General features: G+C 33.4%; 1 protein-coding gene across 1 annotated transcript in view; it reads left to right on the forward strand.

Moving 5' to 3' along the window:
- LOC122089547 (putative DNA (cytosine-5)-methyltransferase CMT1) overlaps window positions 1-4,681 on the forward strand; it is a 6,827-nt gene extending 2,146 nt beyond the window's left edge. The window contains exons 2-6 of the mRNA XM_042659284.1: window positions 3,584-3,642; window positions 3,972-4,170; window positions 4,311-4,387; window positions 4,458-4,524; window positions 4,610-4,681. Of these exons, the coding sequence (XP_042515218.1) occupies window positions 3,584-3,642; window positions 3,972-4,170; window positions 4,311-4,387; window positions 4,458-4,524; window positions 4,610-4,681 (474 nt within the window). The remainder of the gene's footprint in view (window positions 1-3,583; window positions 3,643-3,971; window positions 4,171-4,310; window positions 4,388-4,457; window positions 4,525-4,609) is intronic.
- The last annotated feature ends 12,155 nt before the right edge of the window (window positions 4,682-16,836 follow it).

Genomic DNA, 16,836 nt, shown 5'->3' on the forward strand with positions numbered 1-16,836 from the left:
TTTTTTTTTTTTCTGTCCTTTTTATGTTGCAACAATCTATCTCATTCCATAAATACAATATAAAAGAAAATATGTATCTTTCTATGTTCTCTATTTTCGATATTCTCTCCGCTTTCCTCCATCCCTACCCCATCCCCACCCTGCGAAACTTAAAAGAGAATTCCGTTTCTTTCTCGCTCGCTTCTTCTTGTTTATTGATCGTTTCAAGAAAAGGAAAGGGGAGAGTGATCTTAACCTGAAAGAACCCTTTGTCGACATGGCTAATCGTATGTTCCCTGACTGTAGATTCGGGTGCTTAGGATTGTAGGTTCTTCTCAATTTGTTTTACGATTATAAGTTTTGGAATAAGTTTTAAGCATATAGAAAAGAGGGACAAAAGGCTGGTGCTCTCTCTAGTCTCCTTGCCTTTGATGCAGCGAGACAAGTCATTTGGTTTTCTGAAATCTACCTCTGATTAGTCAAGTCAGATTTTTTTTGTGGATTGATAACTTTATATTTTGTCCACCACCGTCTTTAGTTTAGCTTACGTGATTTTTAAAATTTTTATCTATTCAATCAAGATAGCAAATATGCAGAGATTTCTTGGTAATAGAGTTTCTCATGTTTGCAGTAATTCCATTCATTGCTGCTCTTGGATTTCTTGTTCTTCATGTTGAGGTGGACACCAATAAAAGCTAAACGAGGTTTGTACCCAGGACGTTTATTTTGAACTGCATGGTTCATTCTAAGCCAAACTACAGAAAGTGAAAAAGTTCTCCTTGGTCATCATATTCTGATTTTTGTGGTCATGGTAGGCTGGTAGCTGCTATTTTTAGAAATACAATTGCATAATCATTCACATTTAGCATTCAACAATCTGAAATATCTGGATAGTTCTAATGCCAAAGTTAAATGTAATATATGAAGTGAAGTAGTTACAGAAATGTGTCTAGAATGGTGGTTAAATGTAATATAGATAGTGAAGTAGTTACAGGAATTAGCCTGGTGATAGAGATTCTTTTAGGTTTTAAATGTCTTGGGTTAAAGTCTCACATGCTACCTGAAATTATATAATTGAAAATTTGAAGTAACTTGAAAGTCCATTGCCTGGATATTAGGATGTCTGATTTGATGGTCTGAACAATCCAACTATCCAATTGGATGCTTCAATGATCAACTAAACTGTTTCCTAAGAAATTATGACTTGGAAGATTTTTTTTTTCTGGGGGGGGGGAATGTTTGGATGACCATTAAAGCTTGATGGTCAACAATTCAGTGGTACGTGAAAATGTTGGTGTGAATTTCTGAAGTAAAGACCAGGGAGAGAAAAATAGAGAAAATAAAGGATTTTGGCCAATTAAGAGGATGCCAACTTCTATGTCGTGGGAGAGAAAAGATAAGAATCTCTCAAGAGAAATTATAGGGAATAGGTTTTGGCTAATTAGAAGGGAACCGGGCCTCTTTCCTCAAAGAAAAATTATTGGGATTTTTAACTTCTCTATTTCATTCCGAAACACTAATAAATAGGCTTAATAGCCATTACATAACTTCTCCCTCCACTTCTCCAATTAGGTTATAACTACTCCCACTACTTACACGATTACACCTATAATTTTCTATTACTTTATGACTTATAATAAAAACAATTACTTAATAATCTACTAAAATAACTATTAGCCACTAATCCCTTACAACATAGCCACCTCACACGATCTTTCTTTTGAATATATAACAATATTTTCCCCTTCGAAAAACCTTATCCTTAAGGTTCAATTTGTGAAGTTGAATGACGGTGGCCAATCCACTTCCATGTCTTGATAACAATCAACAAAAATATCTCATTCAAAATTATTTTTCAACCTTTGCAATTTAATCACACTATTTTTCATGGATACCATTAACTTTTTTAGTATCAAACATGGCTTGAGAATCTTTGTCTTCAGTTCATTACGAACAACTCGTGGTTGATTAGATTGCTTGAGATACTTTTCAAGTGGATGGTTCACTTTAAGTTTTATTTGTTTCGTTAGTGCAACGATCATATCGCTACTGATTTAGCATTTGACTTATTTCTTCAACTCGGCCAAGCCTTCCCGAACTCGTTCAAAATCTTCCATCATTATTTTGGATATTGCAATAATATTACGAATGTCTGATCGTAAATATTCATTAATGGCCTCGATGATCTCTAGTGGGATACCCATTGTTGAAGAATCGTTGGCTCTGATACCACTTGTTACGTGCACAGAAGAGAACAAATATTTTTTTTTTCCAAATTTACTCCAAAAATGAAAAATATATTTTTTCCAAATTTGTTCATTTCTTAGATAGCAAGCAGATCAGAATAGGAAGTGTTAGTTATTCAGTTGAGTTTGAGTTTATTTGTTCATTAGTCTCCAAGTTTTAGGTGTTTAGTTTTTATTTCCTTTGTTTTTTAATGTATTCAGTTTTGAATAGGTCTATATAATGATGCCCCCATCGATTGTAATAGGAAACACATATTAATTAATAAAGTTGCTTGTTTGCAATTAGTCAACCTAAGATAGGTGTAGTACATCAACTGAGAGAGTTGAGGATGAGAGACCCAGACTAAGATAGCCTTTCTCCTACTCCCTTGTTCTACGATCACTTGTCACCCTCTTTCCTTTCTTATTTTCAATTTATCATTATTATGAGTGCTATGTTGAAGGTAGAATCCAGCCTTGAAGACTAGCTTTGTTGAAGACCAAGAACAGACTAGAATCAAAGATCAATCCAAACTGCCATAAAAATGTTCTTCCCTTAGCATCGAACATCAGATCTCTCAGATCTGTTGGCCATTCACCTAGCCGTATTGAGGGTTTGTTCTAACCTCCAAAGGGTGGACTCGACCTGCTTCTTGGAGCTGTTGGAGGCTTGCTTGAGCTACAACAAGAAATCTCCCACTTGAGCCCTCTAAAACCCTATTCTATTTGTGGTGTGTGATCATGATTAGTTTTGCACCTACTTGGTTGGTTGTAGCCAATTTTGGAGGTTAATTTGGGGATGTTGTTGGCCATCTTCAACTATTTCAGGCTCATCTGAGCTACGGTTTGTGGGTTCTCAAATTTTCTTTATTTCATTCTATTAGTCAAATTTGAGTAATTTTCATTAGAGATCAGATATGAGTTTTTAATTTGAGTTTGGGGTGGAGCTTGTATAATTATCGAGGTTGTTTGCTTAGATAAATAACCTTACATCAGAGGGTGTTAGGCTACATTTGGATAGAGTAACTTGAATTGTTTGTTGGTACACTCTAATTGTTAAAATCAGTCTCAACGCATCTACACCTAATAGAAAAGTAGTTGGGAAAAAGAATATTTGTATCACTCAAGGTTTCTACAGCTATGAAGTATGAAGAAGTCTGTTCAAGTTATTTAGTTAAGCTCATTTAATATTAGTGCGTATAAGCTCTATTATTCACAAGCTTATAGATTGATAAGCTTCTTTTGATGTTCTCTAATGGATAATTTTTTGAGTCTCTCTTTGCTTATAATTATGATATGTGATGTTTTAGTTTGATTATACTTTATGCTTTTATCTTACCTTTTCAATAATTATTTGTCTTTAATTGAATTTAATTTAGGTACGTTGGAAGGGTCATGGGCCCACTGAGGACACACGGGAAGGTATTGAAGGACATAGGTAAGCTATTTGTTTGTTTAGATCTTTTTGAACATTAATTGTTTTCTGAATTTAAGATTTATTAATATGCCTTTTGGCATATCGTCTACAACAAATGCCAAGAAAGCATAAAAAACTTTGTAACCAAGGGTTTCAACTCAAACATCTTACCACTTCTGGTAAGTTCCTTTTTGCTGTAATTATTTTATTAATTGATCTTAATTTTGGCTAATATGTTGCCTCAATGGTTGTTTAGTACTACACTTTTTGGTTTTTCTTCATTTTGTATGATGTTCCCTATTCTCTTTTTTGTTCTTATTCAAAACTTTGTCTTTTTATGACCGCTTCAGAAACAAGGACGCACCTCTGGAAGACAAAAAAAACCATCAATTGGCGGTGTTTATGGATATTGTTAATTTCTTGAAACCCAAGTTCGTTTTGATGGAAAATGTGGTTGATATTTTAAAGAAGTTCGTTGGTGGATTTCTTAAGAAATATGCTGTGGGCAGACTTGTTTCTATGAATTATCAAGCAAGGCTTGGAATGATGGTAGTTAGTTGCTATTGCCTTCCTCAGTTCCGTATGTGTGTATTCTTATGGGGTGCTCAACCTACTGAGACAAGTAGTAATTCCAGTAGGAATGAATCACGTGAAGAGCTTTTATTCATTTGTTATTTTCGTTTTTGCAGAAGCTGCCTCAATATCCATTACCAACGCATGAGGCTGTTGTTAGAGGAAATGTCTTTGTTAATTTTAAGGTGCGAAGGTTTCAATATTGTTGTGCTTCTTTTTTTTAAAATTGTGATTATGCTTTTGACTTATTCTCCTTAATACAGAAAAGTATGGTTGCATATGATGGAAAATGCATTGCTTTTAGAGGATGCTATTTCTAATCTTCCCCCAGTGAGTATAACACTTTAACGATTGTGTTTAAAGTTTCCATTTGTTAGTACAACATTATTTTGATAATCTTCATTCATGTTGTTAGGTCACTAATGATGAGAGCCGAGATGAAATGCCATATGGGAAGACCCCTAAAATAGATTTTAGCACCATATAAGATTGAATTGGACTGATATATTTATGCTCATCTCCCCTAATTGATTTTCTACTTCATAAAATTAGTATTTTTTAAGAAAAGTAAAATTTAGACATTAATCCTATTATTGGATTATTCTTCTTTAAAATTTTATTGATGATGAGTGCTTATATGAGTTTGGTTGGATTGATGAGTTTAAAGTTAAGAAGGGTAAATTTGGCTGCATCGGTAATTCTTCACAGAAGTCTTCCACCCCTCTCCCCTTTTTTTATGCCATAGGAATAGAAACAACCAAAGCACATCAATACGTGGCAGCTCACTTTTGTACTCCTACACACAGTTGGCACTTAAGAGGCATATCGCAATGCTTTTACACTTTTGAAAACTTGCAGTCTCAAAAGCATAGAGATATATGATCCTTGAGAGGCAGAGATATACCCCTAATATCCACTGACTCAGAAGACTTAAGTTCGTGTTTGAACATGGAACTTCACTATAATCCAGAAACACTTCTTATTTTTAGTTATTCTGTAGAAGTGTTCCTTGAGAGCAGAAATGCATTGAAGTGCTCTTAGTATGGAAACACTCGCACGAAGCAGGATTGGTGTTACTAAACGTGGCCTTAGAAATGCATTTGAGGGACGTGATGTTGCTATTCAAGATATCCCTTATCATTATTGTAGGAATAATAGCTTGTTTGTCCAATAGGAATTAAAAATTCTAGTCCCCACTAATATATAAGAAGAGTGGATTCCCAATTTTGTTGGCAGAAATAACTAGAATCTCAATTCAACCAGAAAAGTGATTGTAACTATAATAAAAAATTAAAAAAAATACAAAGCTCTTTAAATTTATTTTTAAAATTATTGAATAAATGGGTTCCCTTGTATTCTAAGTGGTGAGTGGATTTGCTTATTGCCAATCTTGATAACCAGTTTAGGATTGTTCACATTTACTAATGTAGGTAAACTAATATTTACAGTACATAAAGTAATAATGACTGAATTGGCAATCAACAATAACCATTCAACTAATTGATAAGGTGGCAAAAGGAAGTGGAACTAGATAAAAAAACCAGGACTGACCTGAACAATTATTTTTTGTTTAGTGTTTGATGCAGCTATGCGTTTTGTTTGTCTTTCTTAATTGAATTTTGGCTATGTAGTTAAGTTTCTTCTTAAACAAGTAAGCATTAAGACATAACTACAAGACAAACAATAACTTTTTCCACATGCAGATTTTTATGAGTGGTTTAGTTTATTTTGTATGACTATAATTTTGTTTCTAACTAATGGTTTGCTTCAATAACAAAGTTGATGTCTGTTGCTAGTATTGACAAAAAAGAATAAAGTGAGTCACTACAGAAGGCATTGCTATTTGATCATTGCCCTTTAAAATTGAATGCAGATCATTATCAACGGGGTTTACCGTATTCCGAAGATAAATATTTTAATGTTGCTAAGACAAATGTTCATGAAAACATAGTTTCCTATATTTCATTGTAATTTACTTGTTGATGCTTACTTTATTCTGTTTTCTCAAGGTGCAAACTTCAGGGATCTTCCTGGTGTGTTGGTTCGTCTAGGTAAGAAATTTGAATGTGATAAATTTGTTGAAAGGATGTACCTACTTTCAGGGAAGCCTTTGGTAATAATTACTTTTTGTTATACTATGTTACGTGCACGGAAGAGAACAAATAAAATTAAGAATGAGAGAATTTAGGAAGTAAAGACTAGGGAGAGAAAATAAAGGATTTTGGCTAATGAGGAGGATGTCAACCTCTATCTCGTGAGAGAGAAAAGATAAGAATCTCTCAAGATAAATTATAGGGAATGGGTTTTGGCTAATTAGGAAGGAGAAGGGTCTCTTTCTTCATAAGAGAAATAATTGGGATTTTCAACTCTCTCTTTCATTCCAAAACACTAATAAATAGACTTAATAGTCTTTATATAACTTCTCCCTCCACTTCTCTAATTTGGTTACAATTGCTCCCACTACTTACATGATTACACTCATAATTACCTATTACTTAATGACTTCTAATAAAAACAATTACTTAATAATCTACTAAAATAACTATCACCCACTAATCTTCTACAACATAACCACCTCACACGATCTTTCTTTTGAGTATGTAACAATACTTTTCCCTTCGAAGAACCTTGTCCTCAAGGTTCAATTTGTGAAGTTGAATGGTGGTGGCTAACCCACTTCCATGTCTTGATAACAATCAATAAAAACATCTTCTTCAAAATTCTTTTTCAGCTTTTGCAACTTAATCACACTATTTTTTATGGATAGCATTAACTTTTTCATTATCAAACCTGACTTGAGAATCTTTGTCTTTAGTTGACTGCGAACAACTCGAGGTTGACCAGATTGCTTGGGGCACTTCTTAAGTGGATGGTTCATTTTAAGTTTTATTTGTTCAGTTGATGCAACGATCATATCGCTACTGATTTGGCATTTAACTTATTTCTTCAACTCGGCCAAGTCTTCCCAAACATGTTGAAAACCTTCCATCATTGTTTTAGATATTACAATAATGTTACGAATGTCTGATCGTAAATCTTTATTAATGGCCTCGATGATCTCTGGTGGGATACCCATTGTTGCAAAATCATTGGCTCTGATACCACTTATTACGTGTACGGAAGAGAATAATTAAAATTAAGAATGAGAGAATTTAAGAAGTAAAGAAAATGGAGAGAAAATAGAGAAAATAAAGGATTTTGGCTAATTAGGAGGATGCCAACTCAAAATCTAAGTAGATTGCCTTCAATCTTTTCTAAGACGAGGGATTTATTAGTTTGAATATAAAATCCTTAAAATTTATCAAGTATAGTTGTTTTAAATCGAGATCAAATTCTAATAGTTTTTGCGCAAGTAACGTAACTTTTTTTTTTAGGGGGACTGATTTTGTCTAGAACTTTAAAAATGTACATGAAATTTTCTTCCTTTCGTCTTACGAGATACCAACACTCAAGAGCAAGGCTTGATCACATGGCTTTGACTATGGGTTAACATGTATGGGGAGCTGCCAATTATTACTATTTTGGTTGCGCCTTCAAATTCCAATATCTAGTTGCTAGTTGATATACCATTCTATTATTACATATATGTGCAAATTATGTTGATATAGTTCTAAAGAGCTAGAAGGCCAGAAGCAAACCGGGCCATCAAAATGGACGAAGAATGGATTAGTAGACCTAATTTGAGTATCCCATGGTTTGTTGGGGCCAAGGTGATGCAGATTATTCACCAAACTAGGTTGTTTTATTAGGAATAAGCCTAAGGTTGGATTCCATACATGTTGGGCCTTTGATCTTATGTGTTTTGAGTATAATAGCCTAAACTAGGAGCTTTAAGATTACATACGAGATTAAACTAGGGGCTTTAAGATTGTATACATGATTAACTAGTTTGTGTCCTTTTTCATTAGTTTCCATTTTAGTTGAATTCAATTTTAGTTGTTAGTAATTGTTATTTCTTAGGGGTTAAGTTATTAGTTGAGTCAAGTCATTAGTTTTCTTTTTTAGTTTATTTCCATTTTCAGTTTTTAGAAACTTATATAATAGGCAATCAATTGTGGGGTTTCCTATTTTGGAACCTTCCAAGTACTATACTAGGTTGTATTCCGTTCCCCATTATCACTATTAATACAAAGCAATGTGGCTCCTAAAGCTAGAATGATTTTGATAAACAAATTAATGGTTGTTGTTATTGTCTTCTCTATGAAGAGTTGTCTTGTGTTTGATCAAGGCTGATGGAATTGGTGTTTGATCAAATTGACTCTCTTCAGTGGGAAGCACGAGAGGTTCCCTTCCTTTGCTTATCTTCTTCTCCTCTCAATTAGTCACAGATTAACTGCTGCTATAACCATCTAACTTACCTAGTTTACAGACTTAAAACCAAAATCGGTAGAGCAGTCCTGATCTTTGCTATATCCTATGATATTTATTCATATTTATGGATCTATTTAAAGATTATTTTAGTACCTAATATACCCTTTACAATTGATTATATTCTGATTTCAAGAGCCTTCACTTCTAGAAGCAATATCCCTGATTTCCAGAATTGATTTCTTTGTTAGTTATGATCTATTTTGTATTGTTGTTCTTTGATTAGTGTCCTACAGTTTGGGATTAGGTTGGCCTTGCCAAGCCTAGTTCTACATTACAAGGGCTTTGTAATTATGAGATTACTATAGTAATAAAATCATATTTTAAGCCTTAATATTGGAGATACGTCCTATACAAGATCAAATAGCTAGTTTCTATTTTGTAATGTTCTAGAAGAGCTTCTATTTTGTAAGTGATTCTCCTTACCATGCGTAGGGTTTCCTGTTTTGCTTGTTTCCATGAGATTAGGTTCTAAAGAACGTGTAGGAGATCATGCCATTGGTTTGAGAAATAATTTTACATTAAACTTATGTGTCCAGTGAGTGGTGGAGCATGGTTTTGTGGAAATCAAAACTTCTCTATTAAGTTATGTAGTACAAAAACCTTGGTGTGATGCCAATCACGGTTGGAGTTTGTGGGATGCCTTCTTTGTAGTAGGTGAGATACCAACATATCTTTCTTCCATTTTTAAGATATGTACTTCACTTCTACCCTTGTTTCATTTTCTTCTTTACTATCATACTCTGTTTTGGGTTCATCTCTCATATATTACTTCATTCTTTTGTTAAAAAGTTGCATACCTTATCCTATATTCCTGGACATATTTCAAGCTTTCACCGGTTCCTATTTGGAACAAAATGGTGTCTTCTCAAGAATCGTGCAGTAGAATCCCCTTTTACGCTTTACTTCTAACCACCCCTTTTCTATTGCATGCTTGGGTTCTGTTTGGACTACACATCATCCATTGATATCTGGTTTTGTAAGCTGGAAGATTGTCACAATCAATCTATCTTCCTTGTCACTAATTCTAGTTCTTGTTCGAAGAATTTTCTAATGGTTCTTTATCCTTATTTAACTACTAATATGTGCTATTAAACCTGATAATATCTTCTGTACCTAACAATCTAATTCTGGTTTAGTATAGTAGATACTAATTTCATTCCATCCATGTTCTATTTTCTTTCAGTTATATTTTTTTTTTGTTGATATTCCCAAGTAGGATTTGTTGACCTTCTATTTTTGTCCAGTTACCATTATTATATTTCAGTTTCTCAAACTGATATAACAAGTTTGTAGGTTCTATTCATGGCCAAATCTCCTGATCCAGCCATTGGATTTTGTTCTAGATTTGAGGGACTGTTCCTTGCACCAAGGAAAGTACTCTGTTGAGTACTCCTTTCAGTTAGTATTGAGAGAGATTAGAATTTTCCAGTTCTATTCAATTACTATTGAGTGGTATTAGAATTTTCCAGTTCTGCTTTCTTAAGCCCTACGATTTTGGTCGTTGCTGGCATCTCTATTTAACCCTTATGTGATCTACGATTCCAAACTATATGTAATTCCTTTTCTTTGTAATCCCGATAATTTATATGAGCATATTATCATTTACTGTCATCATACTTGATGGGGTAGCTGTGGTGTAGGTAAGTGAGCCTTAAAATTAGCCTTGCTGGGTCAACAGAGATTCCTTCCATTGAACAGAGGGGTTTTTGTCACTTCTTGTTCTCTTCTATCCAACGCAACAGAGGGGTTTTTCTCTACCCATCGAAAAACATATTTCTCCTCCAGATATTATGTTGAGAGATCTTCTAGAAGGCTTGCCAGTTATCCTCTCAAACTGGAAAGAAGGCTCTATAAGAAACCTTCCAGTAGTTTGATTTACTCCAAAAATGGAAAATATTTTTTTCCAAATTTATTCCTTTCTTAGATACCAAGAAGATCAGAATAGGAAGTGTTAGTTATTCAGTTGAGTTTGAGTTTATTTGTTTCTTAGTCCCCAAGTTTTAGGTGTTTAATTTCTATTTCCATTGTTTTTTAATGTATTCAGTTTTGAATAGGCCTATATAATGAGACCCCCATCGATTGTAATAGGAAACACATATTGATTAATAAAGTTGCTTGCTTATAATTAGTCAACCTAAGATAGGTGTAGTACATCAACTGAGAGAGTTGATGATGAGAGACCCAGACTGAGATAGCCTTTCTCCTACCCCCTTATTCTACGATCACTTGTCACTCTCTTCCCTTTCTTATTTTTAGTTTATCATTATTATAAAGTGCTATGTTGAAGGTAGAATCCAGCCTTGAAGACCAGCTTTATTGAAGACCAAGAACAAACTAGAATCAAAGATCAATCCAAGCTGCCATAAAAATTTTCTTCCCTTAGCATCGAACATGAGATCTCTCAGATCTGTTGGCCATTCACCCAGCCCTATTGAGGGTTTGTTCTAACCTCCAAAAGGTGGACTCGACTTGCTTCTTGGAGCTGTTGGAGGCCTGCTTGAGCTACGACAAGAAATCTCCAACTTGAGCCCTCTAAAACCCTATTCTATTTGTGGTGTGTGATCATGATTAGTTTTGCACCTACTTGGTTGGTTGAAGCCAATTTTGGAGGTTAATTTGGGGATGTTGTTGGCCATCTTCAACTATTTCAGGCTCATCTGAGCTACGGTTTGTGGGTTCTCAAATTTTCTTTATTTCATTCTATTAGTCAAATTTGAGTAATTTTCATTAGAGATCAGATATGAGTTTTTAATTTGAGTTTGGGGTGGAGCTTGTATAATTATCGAGGTTGTTTGCTTAGATAAATAACCTTACATCAGAGGGTGTTAGGCTACATTTGGATAGAGTAACTTGAATTGTTTGTTGGTACACTCTAATTGTTAAAATCAGTCTCACCGCATCTACACCTAATAGAAAGTAGTTGGGAAAAAGAATATTTGTGTCACTCAAGGTTTCTACAGCTATGAATTATGAAGAAGTCTGTTCAAGTTATTTAGTTTAAGCTCATTTAATATTAGTGCGTATAAGCTCTATTATTCACAAGCTTATAGATTGATAAGCTTCTTTTGATGTTCTCTAATGGATAATTTTTTGAGTCTCTCTTTGCTTATAATTATGATATGTGATGTTTTAGTTTGATTATACTTTATGCTTATATCTTACCTTTTCAATAATTATTTGTCTTTAATTAATTTAATTTAGGTACGTTGGAAGGGTTATGGGCCCACTGAGGACACACGGGAAGGTATTGAAGGACTTAGGTAAGCTATTTGTTTTGGATTGATTTGCCTTTTGTTTGTTTAGATCTTCTTGAACATTAATTGTTTTCTGAACTTAAGATTTATTAATATGCCTTTTGGCATGTCGTCTGCAGAAAATGCCAAGAAAGTATAAAAAACTTTATAACCAGGGGTTTCAACTCAAACATCTTATCGCTTTGGTAAGTTCCTTTTTGCTGTAATTATTTTATTAATTGATCTTAATTTTGGCTAGTTTGTTGTCTCAATGGTTGTTTAGTAGCACACTTTTTGGTTTTTCTTCATCTTGTATGATGTTCCCTATTTTCTTTTTTGTTCTTATTCACAACATTTTTTTTTTTTAGGGTGATGTAGATGTTATATGTGATGGACCTCCTTGACAAGGGATTAGGGGGCATAACCGCTTTAGAAACAAGGACGCACCTATGGAAGACAATAAATACCATCAATTTGCAGTGTTTATGGACATTGTTAATTTCTTGAAACCCAAGTTCGTTCTGACGGAAAATGTGGTTGATATTTTAAAGTTCGCTGTTGGATTTCTTGGGAAATATGCTGTGGGTAGACTTGTTTCTATGAATTATCAAGCAAGGCTTGGAGTGATGACAGCTGATTGCTATGGCCTTCCTCAGTTCCACATGCGCATATTCTAATGGGGCGCTTGACCTACTGAGGCAAATAGTAATTCTAGTAGAAATGAATCACGTGAAGAGCTTTTATTCATTTGTTATTTTCATTTTGCAGAAGTTGTCTCAATATCCATTGCCAACGCATGAGGCTGTTGTTAGAGGAAATGTCCCTTTCAATTTTGAGGTGCGAAAGTTTCAATATTGTTGTGCTTATTTTCTTCAAAATTGTGATTATACTTTTGACTTATTCTCCTTAATATAGAAAGTATGGTTGCATATGATGGAAAATGCATTGCTTTTAGAGGATGCTATTTTTTATCTTCCCCCAGTGAGTATAACACTTAATGATCGTGTTTAAAGTTTCAATTTGTTAGTACAACATTATTTTGATAATTTTCATTGATGTTGTCAGGTCACTAATGATGAGAGCCGAGATGAAATGCCATATGAGAAGGCCCCTAAAATAGATTTCCAGCACCATATAAAATTGAATCAAACTTGTATATTTATGCTCATCTCCTCTAATTGATTTTTTTCTTTATAAAATTAGTTTTTTTAAGAAAATTAAAATTTGGACATTAAACCTATTATTGGTTTATTCTTCTTTAAAACTTTATTGATGATGAGTCTCATATGAGTTTGGTTGGATTGATGAGTTCAAAGTTGGAAGGGTAAATTTGGTTGCATCGGTAATTCCTCACAGAAGTGTTCCCCCCTTCCCCCCCCCCTTTTTATGCCATAGGCATAGAAACAACCAAAGCACATCAATACGTGGCAGCTTACTTTTGTACTCCCACACACAGTTGGCACTTAAGCGCCATATCGCAATGCTTTTGCACTTTCGAAAACTTGCAGTCTCAAAAGCGCAGAAATACATGATCCTTAAGGGGTGGAGATATACCCCTAATATCCACTGACTCGAAAGACTTAAGTTCGTGCTTGAACGAGGAACTTCATTACAATCTAGAAACACTTCTTACTTTTAGTTATCTTGTAGAAGTGTTCCTTGAGAGCAGAAATGCATTGAAGTGCTCTTAGTATGAAAACACTCGCACGAAGCAGGATTGGTGTCACTAAACATGGCCCTAGAAATGCATTTAAGGGATGTGATGTTGCTATACAGGATGCCCCTTATCGTTGTTATAGGAATAACAACTTATTTGTCCAATAGGAATTAAAATTTCTAGTCCCCACTAACGTATAAGAAGAGTGGATTCCTAATTTTATTGACAGAAATAACTAGAATCCCAATTCAACCAGAAAAGTGATTATAACTATAATGAAAAATTAGAAAAATACAAGGCACTTTAAATTTATTTTTAAAATTATTGAATGATTGGTTTCCCTTGTATTCTAAGTGGTGGGTGGATTTGCTGATTGCCAATCTTGATAACCAATTTGGGATTGTTCACATTCACTAATGTAGGTAAACTAATATTTACAATACATAAAGTAATAATGACTGAATTGACGATCAACAATAACCATTCAACTAATTGATAAGGTGGCGAAAAGAAGTGGAACTGGATAAAAAACCAAGACTGACCTAAACAATTATCTGTGTTTAGTGCTTGATGTAGCTATTCGTTTTGTTTGTCTTTCTAAATTGAATTTTGGCTATGCAATTAAGTTTCTTCTTAACCAAGTAAGCATTAAGCCATAACTACTAGACAAACAATAACTTTTTCCACATGCAGATTTTTATGAGTGATTTAGTTTATTTTATATGACTATAATTTTGCTTCTAGCTAATGGTTTGCTTCAATAACAGAGTTGATGTTTGTTGCTAATATTGACAAAAAAGAATTAAGCGAGTCACTACAAAAAACATTGCTATTTGATCACCGCCTTTTAAAATTAAATGCGGATGATTATCAAAGGGTTTGCCATATTCCAAAAAAAAAGTTTCAGTGCTGCTAAGACAAATGTTCATGAAAACATAGTTTCCTATATTTCATTGTAATTTACTTGTTGATGCTTACTTTATTCTGTTGGTCTCAGGGTGCAAACTTCAGAGATCTTTCTAGTGGGTTGGTTCGTGCAGATAAGAAAGTTGAATGGGATAAATCTGTTGAAAGAGTGTACCTACCTTCAGGGGAGCCTTTGGTAATAGTTACTTTTTGTTATACTATGTTACATGCACGGAAGAGAACAAATACAATTAAGAATCATTTGCTCTCATGGTGTTATTGTAATGACAACATTAGTTTAGAATGAAGTCAAATTATACCATATAAATGATAAAATGTTATTTGTTTGATCATTTCCTTGAGAATCTTATACTTGGCTTCCTCTTTATTTGATCATGGATTTTATAATTTAAATATGGGTTTTCAACTCAATTGGTAGAGTACTTGTGGTGTGGAAGATGATTCCATACCTCAAGAGGATGGTGGTTCAAATCCATCAAATCCTTTGTCTATATTTTCATCTAAACCTCGATCAATGGTAGTGTCATAGGAATATCTTTTTTTAAAAAAAAAAAAAAACATAATAGTTTTTTAAATGAATTTTGTAAGAGGGGAAGTGGTTGACTTTTTGTAATTTTTCCACTATATTAACTGATGAGTTAGACTAAGTCAACTCAATACTTAGACAAGTTAGAAACTTGATTAAAGTGACAAGGTTTAGTCGAAATAATATTGAATTTGAGTTGAGTCTCTCATGTAAATAGTAACTAAATCAATTAGAGAGAAAATGAGTGATATTCTTCTAAGATCTTTCTCTCTCTCTCTCTCTCTCTCTCTCTCTCTCTCACACACACACACACAAGAGCCACACGTGCATTTGCACATGCACTTTTACTAGTGTGTATATATATATATATATATATATAGAGAGAGAGAGAGAGAGAGAGAGAGAGATTCTTATACTAGAATCTGATGAGTTATCAATCAGAATGAATGACCATATATTAGTCTGATTTCAGTACTGGTGAGTAAAATTTGAGAACAACCCATATATTGGTTCGATTAGGTTCATAATGGACATGATTGAAAATTATCACTTTATGTGTACATCAGAACTTGTCCAGTGTTAAAAGTATTAGGACCAAGTATTATATGGGTCCCACTTCTAACTTTAATAATAAAAATAAGTTTTAATAAATAGTACCTAATAATATATTATATGCTCTCTCTCTTGGGTTCCAAAATCCATAATTCTCAACACACTTGGGTTTCCAACCCTATACTCTAATCAGAAGAAGAGAGAGCAAAAAGAGATAGAATGAAATGAGAGATGTTCGTGGCAGGTGGAGGAGTGAAAGTGTTTAAAGAAAAAATAAAAAAATAAAAAAATAAAATAATAAAAAAAAAAATAAAAAAAGAAAGAAAGAAAAAGAACATGGACAGAGGAATAAGGAATAAAAATTTTAGAGAGTTATTGGGGGAAGATAATATAGAAAGATATAAATTAGGGCAAAAGAGTTAGTTTCCTATTTGTAAAGGAGTGAGAGAATCTTTTTAGAAAAAAGGTTACCTATTTGATTTTTGTGTGTGTGTGTGTGTGTGTAAAGGAGAAATGTGCTTAACTAAAATTGTTTTAATTGTGTACGTGTAAAAATAAAAACATGAGATGGAGGGAAAGAGTTTAAGATTAAAAAGGAAAATGGAAAAATGGGGATCTGAGAAAGTGAGGAATAATGGAACTAAATTTTACAAACTATTGAGAGAAAGAGAAAAAAAAAAAAAAAAGTGGAGAGAGAGGGATGTGAGAGAGGAATAAGGCATTAAATATAGAAATATTTGGGAGAACTAAATTGATAAAAGATATTTTAGAAAGAGAGAGAGGTGGGAGATCGAAAGAAATAAATAAAATAGTTTTTAGAAAGAATAAAAGTACTAAAAAAATTACAAAGTGTATCAACAACATAAAAAAAATAAGAAAGAGAAAGAGAAAGAGAAAGAAAAGTGATATTGAAGAATATAGGGTATTTAAATAAACAAGAAAGGTGAAATAGTTGAGGGAAAGATTAGTCACGAAGTATAAAAACATGCACTTTATATATATATATATATATATATGGTATCAGAGATGTAGCTTTTATTTTTCTTTATTTGATTCGCGTTATTTTTATGCGTTTGTATTCCAGTTTTCCAATTTTGGTAGAGCATCATTTTCGGAACTTTGCAGTATATTAATATTATCTAACTTTTAAAAAGACGACTGAGTAGCGAGGCTTTCAAGTCAAATTTGAAGGAGGAGAAAGCCATTCTCGATGGTGGACTACAACTCATTCTCATCAAGGAAGCCATCCTTTTTGCGATAACCGAAAAGCAACAATTTTTTTATTTATATATAAATTTCATTTTTTTTTGTTCCTGCAGTTGCTTGCATTATACTATCAAAATCAATAACCTCTTTTTATTTTTTATTTTTTAGAA

The sequence above is a fragment of the Macadamia integrifolia genome, chromosome 9 (genome assembly GCF_013358625.1).
Source record: "Macadamia integrifolia cultivar HAES 741 chromosome 9, SCU_Mint_v3, whole genome shotgun sequence".
Taxonomy (NCBI): domain Eukaryota; kingdom Viridiplantae; phylum Streptophyta; class Magnoliopsida; order Proteales; family Proteaceae; genus Macadamia; species Macadamia integrifolia.